Raw genomic sequence first — 13,544 nt, forward strand, 5'->3', positions numbered from 1 at the left:
AGGGAGGTAATATATTAATAACAGCTACAAGGCCTCACACACACTGCACACATACAATAGCTATTTCTCTGGTCTAATGAGGTCTGTCACTCTCAGAAACACACACCGAGCTGATTTATGTAGGTGCACACTTTTTGTTCCATATTTTCTCCATATAGACATAATCAGGCATCTTTATCTGACACAAGTTCCATCACGATTCCCTTGAATGCTCGCAAAACCCATTCCCGTGTTAAATGATGAAATCACCTGCAATAACAATGGGAATGCATGTGCCATGATGCAAAGAAAGATATGTCCTAATTATTGCTAACACTGTATGTCAGAGCTGGGAAAAAAACATACTGTAGCTATAGACAACAATCCTTAATAAAGCTTATTTATTATTATTTTTTTGTTGTTGGATTTATTTGGTCTGTATGAAAGTCACTTACTATAAAATGGTATATATTGAAAAAATATTGCATATGCAGAGACTAAGTGTGCAAATAACATGTGTTTCAACAGCAACAAGCCACAATCCAGCTGCAGTGAAGGCTCCAAAAGTCAGAGTTGCATAAGAATCGGGTAAAATACAAGTGCATGAAAAAATTATGTATGAGAAGTGCTAAAAAGAGCAGCAAAACTAGGGATAAATGTGAAAAGGACTGGAAGAGTTTCATGTGAATCTCTGAATGGCGCACACTACCACATCTGGAGGTTGCCACGGTACCCCCTCAACCTTGTTTCCTAATGAAGAGGTGCTGCCTGTCCACTGAGCTGTCCCCTCCGATAATTATTTTGACATTACCTACTGAGAGCTGGAAGGGATTTTTTTCTCCACAGCGTCTGTTTGCCATACATTCTCTATAATCAGCCCCTGCAATGCTTGGATAAATCTGTGTGCGCACTGTGCACAAGTGTTTGTGCTTTTCTTTTTTGCTGCATAACTGTCTTTACTACTCATGTCTCTCACTGCAGTGTTTACGCAGCGACCTAGTAATTATTAAAATGATTTGACATGAAATCTGTAGATAGCACAGTGGTTATATGATTATGCTATTGAACTTATATTTATCAAATTTCTCTTCAGTCTAGCACAAATGTGTACACCAGCAGTTTCCTACCCCAAAATACAGTATCCAATTGATATTACAAATACCAGGACAGCCACATTTTATAGTACATGATGTGAAAATTTGTGGTTTTCTCTCAAACGCCATAAAGCGGAATTATCGGCTGAGAAGATGCCTCTGTGTCTGTGACAAATATCCCATTTGTCTTAATATTCGCTGTGCTCTGCATGGACAAACTAATGACTGCAATGCATCACCTGGATATTGCATTTGAATAAAAGGTGTGTGTGTGTGTGTGTGTGTGTGTGTGTGTGTGTGTGTGTGTGTGTGTGTGCATGTGTGTGTGTGCTAATATACATGATGTGTTATGAAGTGGCTGTAAGTTAAATCTTTAGACTTTTACACATATACACTAAATTTGAAATGTGGGATGCATTCATTGGCCAATGCACGTTGTTTGCCACAGACGAATGTGGCAGTCATGTAGCAGAGCAAAAAGGAATGTGTGAAGGAAGGAGGCCATCCTAAGTGTTTCACTCGGCTTCATGTTTCATTTTCTGTAGTTAAAGGTCAGTTCAGTCAGATCGCAAACACAATATGTTGTGTGGCATCCGTGCAGATACTTTGACTTTCAAGTGTTCTTTTTTTCCCGATGCATTTTTTTCAGCACAAACGAAATTTCAATCTTTTGGAAATCACAAATTCTGTAAAGCCCAGTCAAATAAAAAAAAAAAATCATCTGATGTAAACACAGTAATCAACTGGGCATTGCATTCCTATAACATGGCCATGGTCATATTGGGTGGATTTAGTGTTTTATGTTTTCTGAAGAATTCAAATCAACTCAGAAACATATTTTGGGGCTACAATGCAAAATAAAGCATAAACGGTTCTGTTGGAGATTAAGGTGTGTTATGGTAAAACTAGTTATGAAATAGTTGCATGTGAACACACACCTTCTAGGATTGTTTAGTCTGACTTGAGTTACCAGTAGCACTCACTAAAATAAGTCATTATTAAGTCATGTTTCTGAAATGACTATTGATTTTGTCCCACAGCGAGAGCAAGCTGCCAAAAGCCAATGACAAAATGCCCAGATAGAGATGTGAGGGACATTTTTATAAGGACAATCCCTGGAGACAATCAGATATCGTCCATGGATAATGATGAATCACTTCGCTGCTCTGCGATCACTCTGTGCTTTTTCCTTTGCTGATATTTTCTCCTTTCTTATTTTGTGCACTTCTCTGGAGGACAAACCAATGGATGCTTAAACTGATGAATCTGTGCGAGTGAATAATGAATGAATGATGATGAGTGAAGGTGTAGTTAAGTACATTTCTGACCACATGTTGCAAATGTCATTGTGAAATCGGTGACTGACCTCATTTGGTGCAGTGTCTGATTCCATCCAGTGTTGTTTAACTTAACTGCAGTTTGTATGTTATGCAGTTTTTAAATACACATACGTACTGTGTATGTGAGTGTGTGTGCGCGAGTGTGTGTGTGAGCCCATTTAGCTCAGTGTCAGCCCTTGTGAAAGTGTGTGTCGTAACACATTCAAGTCCATTAATGCCTGGGAATAAAACAGTATCTGAAAGAGGACACAGACACACACATGAACACACATACACCCCCCACCCCCAAACACACACACACACACACACACACACACACTCAGAGCGCTGTATGTCTTTGATAGCTTCTATTATCTAGGTCTTCCTCCTGGCTGCACATCAAACATGGATGAGCTCCAACCATAAAAGGCTCCATTTTCCTTTGATTTATACAAGGAATAGAAATCGGAAAGGTGAAAAGTCCAAACCATGCATATTTTATCAGCTTGCTGACACCAAAGGCAAGACGGAACAAATTTTAACATAGAGCAAAACTTAAAATAGATCATGATAGGACCAAAACAGGAAGTGGGATATCGAACGTCCTGACCTCCTTGTCCAAGAGTCTTCAAATCTGTGCCTGTATAGACAATAACTTATCTATCATGCCAACAATAGGTTACATGTCACAACCAAAGTTGACTTCACTTGATTAATTATTGAAATTAGGACAGGCTATTTCGAATTCTCTCTACGATGTCAAGTAAACAGCTAAAGATCTTTTCCATTCAATTCCAAATGAAGATGGAGATGGAGGTCAAGGATCAATAAAATAGTCCTTGGGCACCAGGATGTCTTATTGCTTGTTAAATGACAGCTATGATTACAGATCAGTACTGTGGGAAATGAGAAGCTTTATGTGACAACACAGTGCTTCCACTAAAGTAGTAGTTTCAGCCAAATGCTGAATGAATACAGCTAGAGGAAGGTTGTATCTTATCATACTAAACAGTTCTTTTACAGACTGGGAGTCTGACAATGAAACTAAATTAGAACAGAAATATACAAATATTAGCAAATTTGGAAAACTTTAGAAAAACTACTTTATATTCTACAAAATAAATATGACAGTTCCTAATATATAAGTAAGTTTAATGTAATTGGTAAAAGTGCTTCTAGTGACACATCATTTCACTTTGCATGCAGAACAGGATTTCTACAGATATCAAAATACAACTGTGTTTTTTAAACCCATTTTCTGCTTTCAGTCACTAGACCCTTTCAAAATCACACCTCATGTACTCTGTGGCCTCATGATATTTGACAAGAATAGGACAGTCTTCTGCAGATATTGAATGTCCGGACATTCGCCATTCATTACAAGAGACAGTTTGTGTTTTCCACGTCCACGAGGAAGAGAAGCATAGGTTCCAAGGATAAGTGACGCCATGCTGTGAAACACAACCCAGTGCCGTTACAAAACTTTATTCCAACCCACCTACCACCAATTTGGTCTTTCCCAAAGGTCGACGAGAAATAAAGAGTTGGGACATTTTTTCTCCTTTCTTTTGTTAGCGATTTCCAAATCTCCGTAGCTATGCTTTCTCCATTGTAGTCACCAATGTGTCTGTGCATCCATCTCACCTCACCTCTCTCCTTCCACCACTTCCATTTACTATCCAGAAATCACTCCATACGTTGCCCCATTCCCAACCCTATTTCCCCTCCCCGCATCTCATCCTTCCTTCCTGTCCCCAATTGTTCCCACTCCCCTTTTTCTCCCCTTCCCCTTTTTTCCTCTATCCATCCTGCCTGAATAATGCAGTGGCCACACAGCTGCACTGCCATTGTCCCCGCTTCAGTGTTAATGTTGTGTCCTTGTCACAATTATTGGGTCACTATCATCCATCACAGCTAATCATTGTCATACAGATACACGGACAAACAAAGCACATTAAGGAGAACAAAGACGCACACATGTAGAGAACAAAGGCGCACATGGAACAGAGAACCATGTTGCTGCTTTTGACACTCGTCTTAAATTGCACGATGGAAATTTAAAAGACAAACACAGCCCGCGATTGATTTCGTCACTGTTACAAATGCAGCTTCCAAATTGCACGAATGAACAATGTAATCATATTTGTTATGTCGTTAGTGATTCTTGTTAAACTGCGGGTAAGTAAGTATTTATATTTAATGGATTATTATTATTATTATTTCAATTAGTGCCCAGCTAATGCACAAATCAAATTGCAAATCACTTGTGCGCTATAAAAATCAACCCAGTTCAAACAAATGATAATGGTAATATGAAGGAAAAAAAAATGTGGGACTGCTGTTCATCACTGGAACAAATTCACCACAGTTAACATTTAGTTAATTTGTTTATCAACAAATGAAACTTTACTTTTTCTCACACACTTTGAGTCAAGTCATGAATGGCAATGTGTCTTTGAGCTACAGTACTTTTCAAACGTTTAGGGTCACACATCAATTTCTGCTGTGCTAACACGATTGTAGAGTTAAACGGACTAATGTTTGCTGATATTAGGCTTCTGTCTATATTTCAAAAACTGTTTCCAGTTATAAATGATATATGACATGATATAGAAAGGTACACGCCTCTCATTATAGCCACACACACATGCTCAAAGCCCATAACCGGCAGTTCTGAACGATTCTGCAACAGCCTCACTATTCTCCATCTCACTAGAGAGTCCTTGTGATGGAGGATGAGTCGATTGCAGGATTATTTGTTTGATTTCCATCAAACAAACACTTTTGAGAGGAGGATCCACCGTGCTACTGCTACTGTTAAGAATGTGTAGGAGGTGGGTGTTGGATGGGCGGTGGAGTGCTTGTGTGTGTGTGTGTGTGTGTGTGTAGTGGGGGGGTATGGATTACATTAAACAGATCCATTAAAACATGAAAGGTTGCTGATAGTTGATGTGATGGTATTAGACGTCTCTTCTTTGAGACCATGAGCTTTAGAGTGCAGTGTGTGTGTGTGTGTGTGTGTGTGTGTGTGTGTGCGTGCGTGCACGTGTGCTGCAAATAAATCAATAGTGAAGAGGGCAGGCTGGTTTCTATTACCTATTTAATTATCCTCAATGAAACAAACATGATGGCACTTGGAGATCATTTAGACCACAGTCCTTCATACAAACACACGCAGACACAGAGACAGAGAGAGAGAGAGAGAGAGAGAGAGAGAGAGAGAGAGAGCGAGTACACAAAAGTACAGAGACACTCACTACCACAGAGAATAAGTGAGGCTCAAGGTCACTAAACCAGAGAAAAAGACAAATGTGTTTGCAATTGAATTAACCCTCTGACCTTTAGTCTGAGAGCTGAAAGTTAAAAAGAGCAAAAAAAATCAGGTGAATTAGGTTTGGTAGGAAAAGTAGAGTCATTAAGTAACGTGTGAGTCTGTCAGAAGACAACCGAGCTGCAAGCACTGTGTGTCTGCTGGTGTCTGACTGGGCTGGCATGCATGTCATCTCTCTCTCTCTCTCTCTCTCTCTCTCTCGATTACATAACCAGCGATCTGTGTATGTTTGTGTACAGTATTGAGAGCAAGTTTGTGTAAAGTGTGACTCAGTGCGTGCGACCCAGAAACATTGAGTCTCTCATGGCTTCATTAGGGCATAAACCAAAAACTTTTGAATATATAACCTTCACATTATCACCCTCCCTCTCTCTCTCTACAATTGTGTGTGTGTATGTGTGTGTGTGTGTGTGTTGGTTATTCTTACCAATCCTCACAGTTTTCTTCATATGTCTGATTTATTTTTTATTTTTTGTCATCTTTTCACTTCCTCTTCCTGTAAAGTTGTGAATTCTCATTTCAGAAGTGTATTTTTAATGACGTTCTCAGAGTTCATTAATGCAGAAAACACACAGGTTCAGGACACGGGCATGACTTCGAAAAGTTCGACTTTGTTTCTGAGAAGAAATCATTTTCACGTGGCAGATGGCTGGAAATGTTATGATTCCCGTTAGTCACTGGCATTTTGTGGCATGGGTGTACTGCTGATCAAGTAGAATAAAATAGTTGTTGTTAACAGACATCGACCTTGTTGCTGTGTGTGTTGCCTTGGATATGGTCGACCCTCCGTCTTTTCTTTTTTTAACATTCTTAACAAAAGGCAGTCGTTCTGTTGAATTCAATTGTTCTTCAGTGTCTGTATCCAAAGGTTAGAACACCTGCTGTCGAACACAGCTTGTTGGCTGTATTTCATACATACACATTGTACATCACAGCAGTGCAATGACATGTCAGATGTCAGATGAGTGTTGTGATGTGTTGAAGTATCAGGTTGTAAAGACCCAAACTTTCCTCCTATGAAACTGTCCAATGCCTTAACAGCTTAAGAAAGAGCCCTTATTTATGAGTCCGTCTGGGTTTTAAAGTAAATGACTGTACTGCGAGTCCAGTCCAAAGTCTATTTATGTGGAACTTGATTGCGACTCCAGCACGAGCGCCCACCTCTGCCCTTAGGTCACACAGTAATTGCCTCACAGAAGAAGCCAGTTAACAGTGGCGATCAGAGCCGCCATAAATTCAGAACGGGTTTTCATACAACCAGGAACAATGCTGTGGTGCATTTGATGAATTCACCAGGGCGCTTTTACGAGTCATCTAACAATGTCCACGCAGGAAATGACCAGCACTTCCACTACTGGAACTCTAGTTGCTTGAAATACTTCATCCTGTTTTGCAACAGAGATAAGGGCGGCAGTACAGGAGAGTTATCAGTTCCAGGTCCTACACACTGAACCACTGCAGCATTTCACTACATCTCTCTCCCTCTCTTGCCCTTCACTTTTTCCCCTTTGCCAAGTCCCCGCCTCATCACCTCTCGTTCTCTCTCTTCTTTCCTCTCTCTGGTGTTCTCTCATCTCTTCTCCCCCCCTGCTGCATCCTCTCCCACTCTCTCTCTCCCTCTCTCCAGCTCTTTTCCCCTCCTCCCCACATGTCTGTCTGTTCAAAACTAGAGCAACGTCTTAATCGAGGCTCAGAGACGTGACGGGAATGTCTAAGCGAGCCCGGCTCTGCAGTGCAGACACAAACACGAGCACACACACACACACACACACATACACACTTTCTGCTTGGCAGCCAATTAACAGCCTGCGATCAAGCGCCAAAAGAATAACTGCATGTTGATGAGCGTGTGTGTGCGTGCGTGTGTGTGTGTGTGTGTGTGTTTGTGATGAGCCGGTGGCCGTCAGAACCACTTACACAGACAGAAGGATGTCTCTTTTATGTGTTCAGGGGAAAGAGTGGGGATTATGGTGCATTAAAAACTATCTCCATGAGGGACAACCCAAGACAGGAACAAGGAAGTGCCGATTTTGTGCCAGAGATCCTCTTTGTGCGAGTGTGTGTGCGTGCGTGTGTTTGATGCTTCAATGTGTAGGTGCGTTTGCCGTGCATGCAATCAGCATTAGGAGAACAGTGCAGGTGATTTACACAGAGCTAAGCCTTGCTTTCCCCTCCCCCCCTCCTCCCCTCCTCCTCATCCTTCCTCTATTTTCGTTACCTTTCGTTCTCCTCCTCTTCACTTCCATCCTGCCTCCACTTTTGGGAGTTCATCCAAAGGTGAATGCCAGTATATAAATATATATATTTCCCCCCCCTCAAAAAACTCATATATTCTCTTTATGTGTCAAAAATATTGACGCCGGCTTTGACACAATATCCCCGAGGAGCAAAGCTCTGTGCTTGCCGGGCCAGGTTTCATCATCCGTCCTTGTTTTTTTTGAGTGAGACATGGTTTACGTTGAAAAGAAGACTGTGGGTTAAATTTTGGCTTCAGTGTTGTTGTTGTTGTTGTTGTTGGCCTATTTCTCTGCACCGTCATCCATATGTTTCTTTGCTGTCCTGCATGTGGGTAAACTGCTATCAAACAAAACTAATTCACGCAATCCGTAGAACATTATTTCCACAAAATACTACAGGGTCACCAAAGAATTTACTGAGACGAACTGAGGTGCCAGGTGTGTGTGTTTCTATTTTTTCTGTATATTGGCTGCAAGTTAACTTGAATATATAAATAAATTACGAGTTTTTCTGTTTATTTTTGTTTGTGTTTTGTTGTGGGGTGGGTTGTTTGTTTGTGTGTTTTTTGCATGTTAGTGTATTAATTTGGTTTTTGTTAAACTGGGATGACAACTAGTGGCAAACTGCTGACAACACGGGAAAGTTCTTGAGATGTAGTGAAAAAACATGGGCAACGCTTGTAGAGTGAAATGCTTCCATCTAGTGGAGAGATGAAGAAATGACATGGAGAAATAACTTCATGTTCAGATCCTGAACCTTCTGAACAGGCTCTTGCTGGGACACCAGTGCCAGGGCACTCTAAAAACTCAAATCCACTGAAGCTTTTTACTTGCAAAAGCTGTTTTTGTTTGCCACGTTTAGTTCTATGTTCATCACTAAGAGCCAAATATAAGCACACATTATTGGTTTACTGGACATCAACTTTATTTAGGATGTTTTAACATGTGGGATGGCATGAATGATCAATTTAAAATGAATCATATTTCAATTTCTCGAGGTGTTTTAGCATTCATTTTTTTACATTTCAGTGTAAAAATCCGACAATGTCAGTGCATATTGATCTTTTTGATATTTATTTATTACCCTGAAATCCACAACTTATTAAATGTATGCACTGCTCACATCTATTTAACTGATCCTTCATAAATACTAAAAGAAATTTAAAGGCTTTTACCAAGAATTGTCAGGTGTTTTACTTAAATAATTAATAGTGTATGAAACAGAATAGATTTTCTTATGACACACTTATATGTATAATTTAAAAAATATGTTTTAGTACAGGTTTATTCTTTCAGAATCTAAATTTTGTGTTTTCTTTTTTGGTACAACATCAGTGAGATGAGTCCACGTGTTCAGGTTTGTCCTGTGTGCTGTTGTGTGTCTCTGTGCTGCTGCCTTGTGTGTGTGAACACACACTCTGCTGGGTTTGCTCCTCTGAGCTCCTCCTGATAGTCAGCTCTCTCTCAGCCTCCTCCACACTCGGGACTTTGGCTGCCTGGATGTGGAGCTTCCCGTCTGGATCCATGGAGCAGGTGACGGCTTCAGGGTTCAGTCCTTCAGGCAGATCAAACTCCTGTCTCAGCTCCTGCAGTCGGTAAGAGTAGGAGCCTTTCCCGTCCTCCTGCTTCTTCTCCGTCTTCCCGCTGACCCTCAGCTTCCTGCCCACCTGCCTGACACACAGCTCCTCTGGAGAGAAACCTCGAGTGTCCAGGGTCAGACCAAAGTGCTCTCCGTCTTTCTCCAGCTGGAAGGAGACCGGCTGCAGGGCCACGCTGCTTTGGAAAGGCTCCGTCTCCTCCAGGATCTTGTGTTGAACTCTGTCCATCAGCTCCAGACTGCTGCGCAGCTCCTGTAGGTTTCTCTGCAGTAGATGCTGCTGGTGGAGCAGAGGTCGGACCTCTGGCCACAGGCTGCGTGCGGGACAGTAGAAGTCCATGAAGGGACTGAGGGTGGGCTGAAGTGAACCAGAGCAAAGCATCTTCACAGAGTGTTTCAGCGTGTTGAGTCCTCTTGTTGGAGATGAAACACTGTCACCGTGTCTGTTCTCTTCGTGCTGCTTGTGCTGCTTTCTGTCTCAGCAGTGGGACTGTCCCAGCTTTTCTACTCTACGTGGAGGAGCTCCAGAGAGTTCAGGAGCTTTCCTGTCGTTACCACAAGTCTCCAGCAGGTGGTGCTACCAGATATTTCTGGTTCTTTCAGGAAGTTTCTTCTGATCAAATCTCACATTGAGCTGCTCACAGAAAACTGTTCACATGTTTTTACTGGTTAGAAACTCATTAGTGGAGAAAAATGTCAAAGTGACTGAACATCTGTTTTATCCTTTGTCAGTACAAATATTAACTGTCATAAATTAACTTCTTCTTAATTTATTTTTAATGTTTTGTTTTTTTAAATAGACCTATATCCATCTAGTTTTTGGACATGAGAGAACAACAATAAACTGTGTCGTTAATTCAGAGGTTTGTTTTAATTACACAGTATCAAAGCTCTCTAATACATGTTGGTGTTTGCTTCCATCATTTAAACGGACAATGATCCACTGAAATACTTGATGTGTTTCTGTTCTGCATTGGTCACATGTGGAATTAACATATCTCTTTGATTTGTTTGTTCACTAATCTTTTCCTACTATTAAGAAGATATGCTAACTTATTGCTGGATATTTTAATAACAATCATTTTACAGATATTTACAGACGTGGAGGAAATTGTTTCTACTTTTTCATTAAAGAAGGAAAAACCCACAATGTTCACAATGAAACTGGAACCTGACAGAAGTTATAATAAATAAAATGTGTTTTAAATGGACTCGTAAAAATTCAGACATAGCTTTTGATTTGTGGTTTAACTGAAGCATTTAAAAAAACAAACTAATGAAACTGGTCTGAACAAAAATGGTGGTACCTAGAAAATAACTTGACCACAGGTGTATTTAAATTAAAGTGTCACAGGTGTCTTCACACTTGTAGTCGGTCGTTCTGCCTGTTTAAAGGGTGAAAAGTGGTCACTGTGCTGTTTGGTATCATGGTGTGAACCTCACTCAACATAGACCTCAGAGATCAGGAGCAACCATTTCATCATACTGGACCTCAGTGATGTCACGCTGGTCTGATCCTGTCAGTGGGTGTGAAACACCTGAGTCCACCACACACTCCACCTGAGTCCAACACACACTCCACCTGATTCAAACACACTCCACCTGATTCAAACACACACTCCACCTGATTCAAACACACACTCCACCTGATTCAAACACACACTTCACCTGATTCGTGAACATCTGTTATAATTATATGAATGAGTGAAGAGAAGTCACCGTGATGCAGTCAACCAATGAGCAGCTCGCACCTGCAGCACTTAGCAGCTCTGCATTATTATTATGAATATGTAATATTACTTTTAATTTTATATTATCTCTCTTATTCAGTCTCCAACTTGACAAACTCATGATTCCATTTCAGATGTTTTTTACATTTGAATCATCTCAGACGTTGGAGAGGTAAACTTAACAACATTTAATGTATTTATTGATAGTTTATTGATTTATAGTGAAGAACTAATGTACAAATATCTTTGTATGATGTTTACATTTGTACAAATTCAGTCATTTACAGGTTATTAAGAGCTACAAAAATACAAAAGGACGTGAAGCCACAAAGTGACGTTTGATTAAAACAAAATGTGTTTGACATCAGCAGCAGTGAGATGAGTCCATGTGTTCAGGTTTGTCCTGTGTGCTGTTGTGTGTCTCTGTGCTGCTGCCTTGTGTGTGTGAACACACACTCTGCTGGGTTTGCTCCTCTGAGCTCCTCCTGATAGTCAGCTCTCTCTCAGCCTCCTCCACACTCGAGACTTTGGCTGCCTGGATGTGGAGCTTCCCGTCTGGATCCATGGAGCAGGTGACGGCTTCAGGGTTCAGTCCTTCAGGCAGATCAAACTCCTGTCTCAGCTCCTGCAGTCGGTAAGAGTAGGAGCCTTTCCCGTCCTCCTGCTTCTTCTCCGTCTTCCCGCTGACCCTCAGCTTCCTGCCCACCTGCCTGACACACAGCTCCTCTGGAGAGAAACCTCGAGTGTCCAGGGTCAGACCAAAGTGCTCTCTGTCTTTCTCCAGCTGGAAGGAGACCGGCTGCAGGGCCACGCTGCTTTGGAAAGGCTCCGTCTCCTCCAGGATCTTGTGTTGAACTCTGTCCATCAGCTCCAGACTGCTGCGAAGCTCCTGTAGGTTTCTCTGCAGTAGATGCTGCTGGTGGAGCAGAGGTCGGACCTCTGGCCACAGGCTGCGTGCGGGACAGTAGAAGTCCATGAAGGGACTGAGGGTGGGCTGAAGTGAACCAGAGCAAAGCATCTTCACAGAGTGTTTCAGCGTGTTGAGTCCTCTTGTTGGAGATGAAACACTGTCACCGTGTCTGTTCTCTTCGCTGCTGCTTGTGCTGCTTTCTGTCTCAGCAGTGAGACTGTCCCAGCTTTTCTACTCTACGTGGAGGAGCTCCAGAGAGTTCAGGAGCTTTCCTGTCGTTACCACAAGTCTCCAGCAGGTGGTGCTACCAGATATTTCTGGTTCTTTCAGAAAGTTTCTTCTGATCAAATCTCACATTGAGCTGCTCACAGAAAACTGTTCACATGTTTTTACTGGTTAGAAACTCATTAGTGGAGAAAAATGTCAAAGTGACTGAACATCTGTTTTATCATTTGTCAGTACAAATATTAACTGTCATAAATTAACTTCTTAATTTATTTTTAATGTTTTGTTTTTTTAAATAGACCTATATCCATCTAGTTTTTGGACATGAGAGAACAACAATAAACTGTGTCGTTAATTCAGAGGTTTGTTTTAATTACACAGTATCAAAGCTCTCTAATACATGTTGGTGTTTGCTTCCATCATTTAAACGGACAATGATCCACTGAAATACTTGATGTGTTTCTGTTCTGCATTGGTCACATGTGGAATTAACATATCTCTTTGATTTGTTTGTTCACTAATCTTTTCCTACTATTAAGAAGATATGCTAACTTATTGCTGGATATTTTAATAACAATCATTTTACAGATATTTACAGACGTGGAGGAAATTGTTGCTACTTTTCCATTAAAGAAGGAAAAACCCACAATGTTCACAATGAAACTGAAACCTGACAGAAGTTATAATAAATAAAATGTATTTTAAATGGACTCGTAAAAATTCAGACATTGCTTTTGATTTGTGGTTTAACAGAAGCATTTAAAATAACAAACTAATGAAACTGGTCTGAACAAAAATGGTGGTACCCAGAAAATAACTTGACCACAGGTGTATTTAAATTAAAGTGTCACAGGTGTCTTCACACTTGTAGTCGGTCGTTCTGCCTGTTTAAAGGGTGAAAAGTGGTCACTGTGCTGTTTGGTATCATGGTGTGAACCTCACTCAACATAGACCTCAGAGATCAGGAGCAACCATTTCATCATACTGGACCTCAGTGATGTCACGCTGGTCTGATCCTGTCAGTGGGTGTGAAACACCTGAGTCCACCACACACTCCACCTGATTCAAACACACACTCCACCTGATTCAAACACACACTCCACCTGATTCAAACACACACTC

At 41.0% G+C, this 13,544-nt stretch overlaps 2 protein-coding genes across 2 annotated transcripts; both read right to left on the reverse strand.

The window, feature by feature from the left end:
- Window positions 1–9,291: 9,291 nt before the first annotated feature.
- On the reverse strand, window positions 9,292–9,991 carry LOC113148484 (heat shock protein 30-like). The gene has a single exon (XM_026340186.1). The coding sequence runs from the start codon at window positions 9,937–9,939 to the stop codon at window positions 9,292–9,294; it is 648 nt and encodes a 215-aa protein (XP_026195971.1). The 5' UTR covers window positions 9,940–9,991.
- Window positions 9,992–11,548: 1,557 nt separating this feature from the next.
- Window positions 11,549–12,377, reverse strand: LOC113148417 (heat shock protein 30-like). Its single transcript, XM_026340118.1, has one exon. The coding sequence runs from the start codon at window positions 12,303–12,305 to the stop codon at window positions 11,652–11,654; it is 654 nt and encodes a 217-aa protein (XP_026195903.1). The 5' UTR covers window positions 12,306–12,377; the 3' UTR covers window positions 11,549–11,651.
- Window positions 12,378–13,544: the final 1,167 nt, after the last annotated feature.

Source organism: Anabas testudineus, chromosome 22 (genome assembly GCF_900324465.2).
Source record: "Anabas testudineus chromosome 22, fAnaTes1.2, whole genome shotgun sequence".
In the NCBI taxonomy this organism is placed as follows: domain Eukaryota; kingdom Metazoa; phylum Chordata; class Actinopteri; order Anabantiformes; family Anabantidae; genus Anabas; species Anabas testudineus.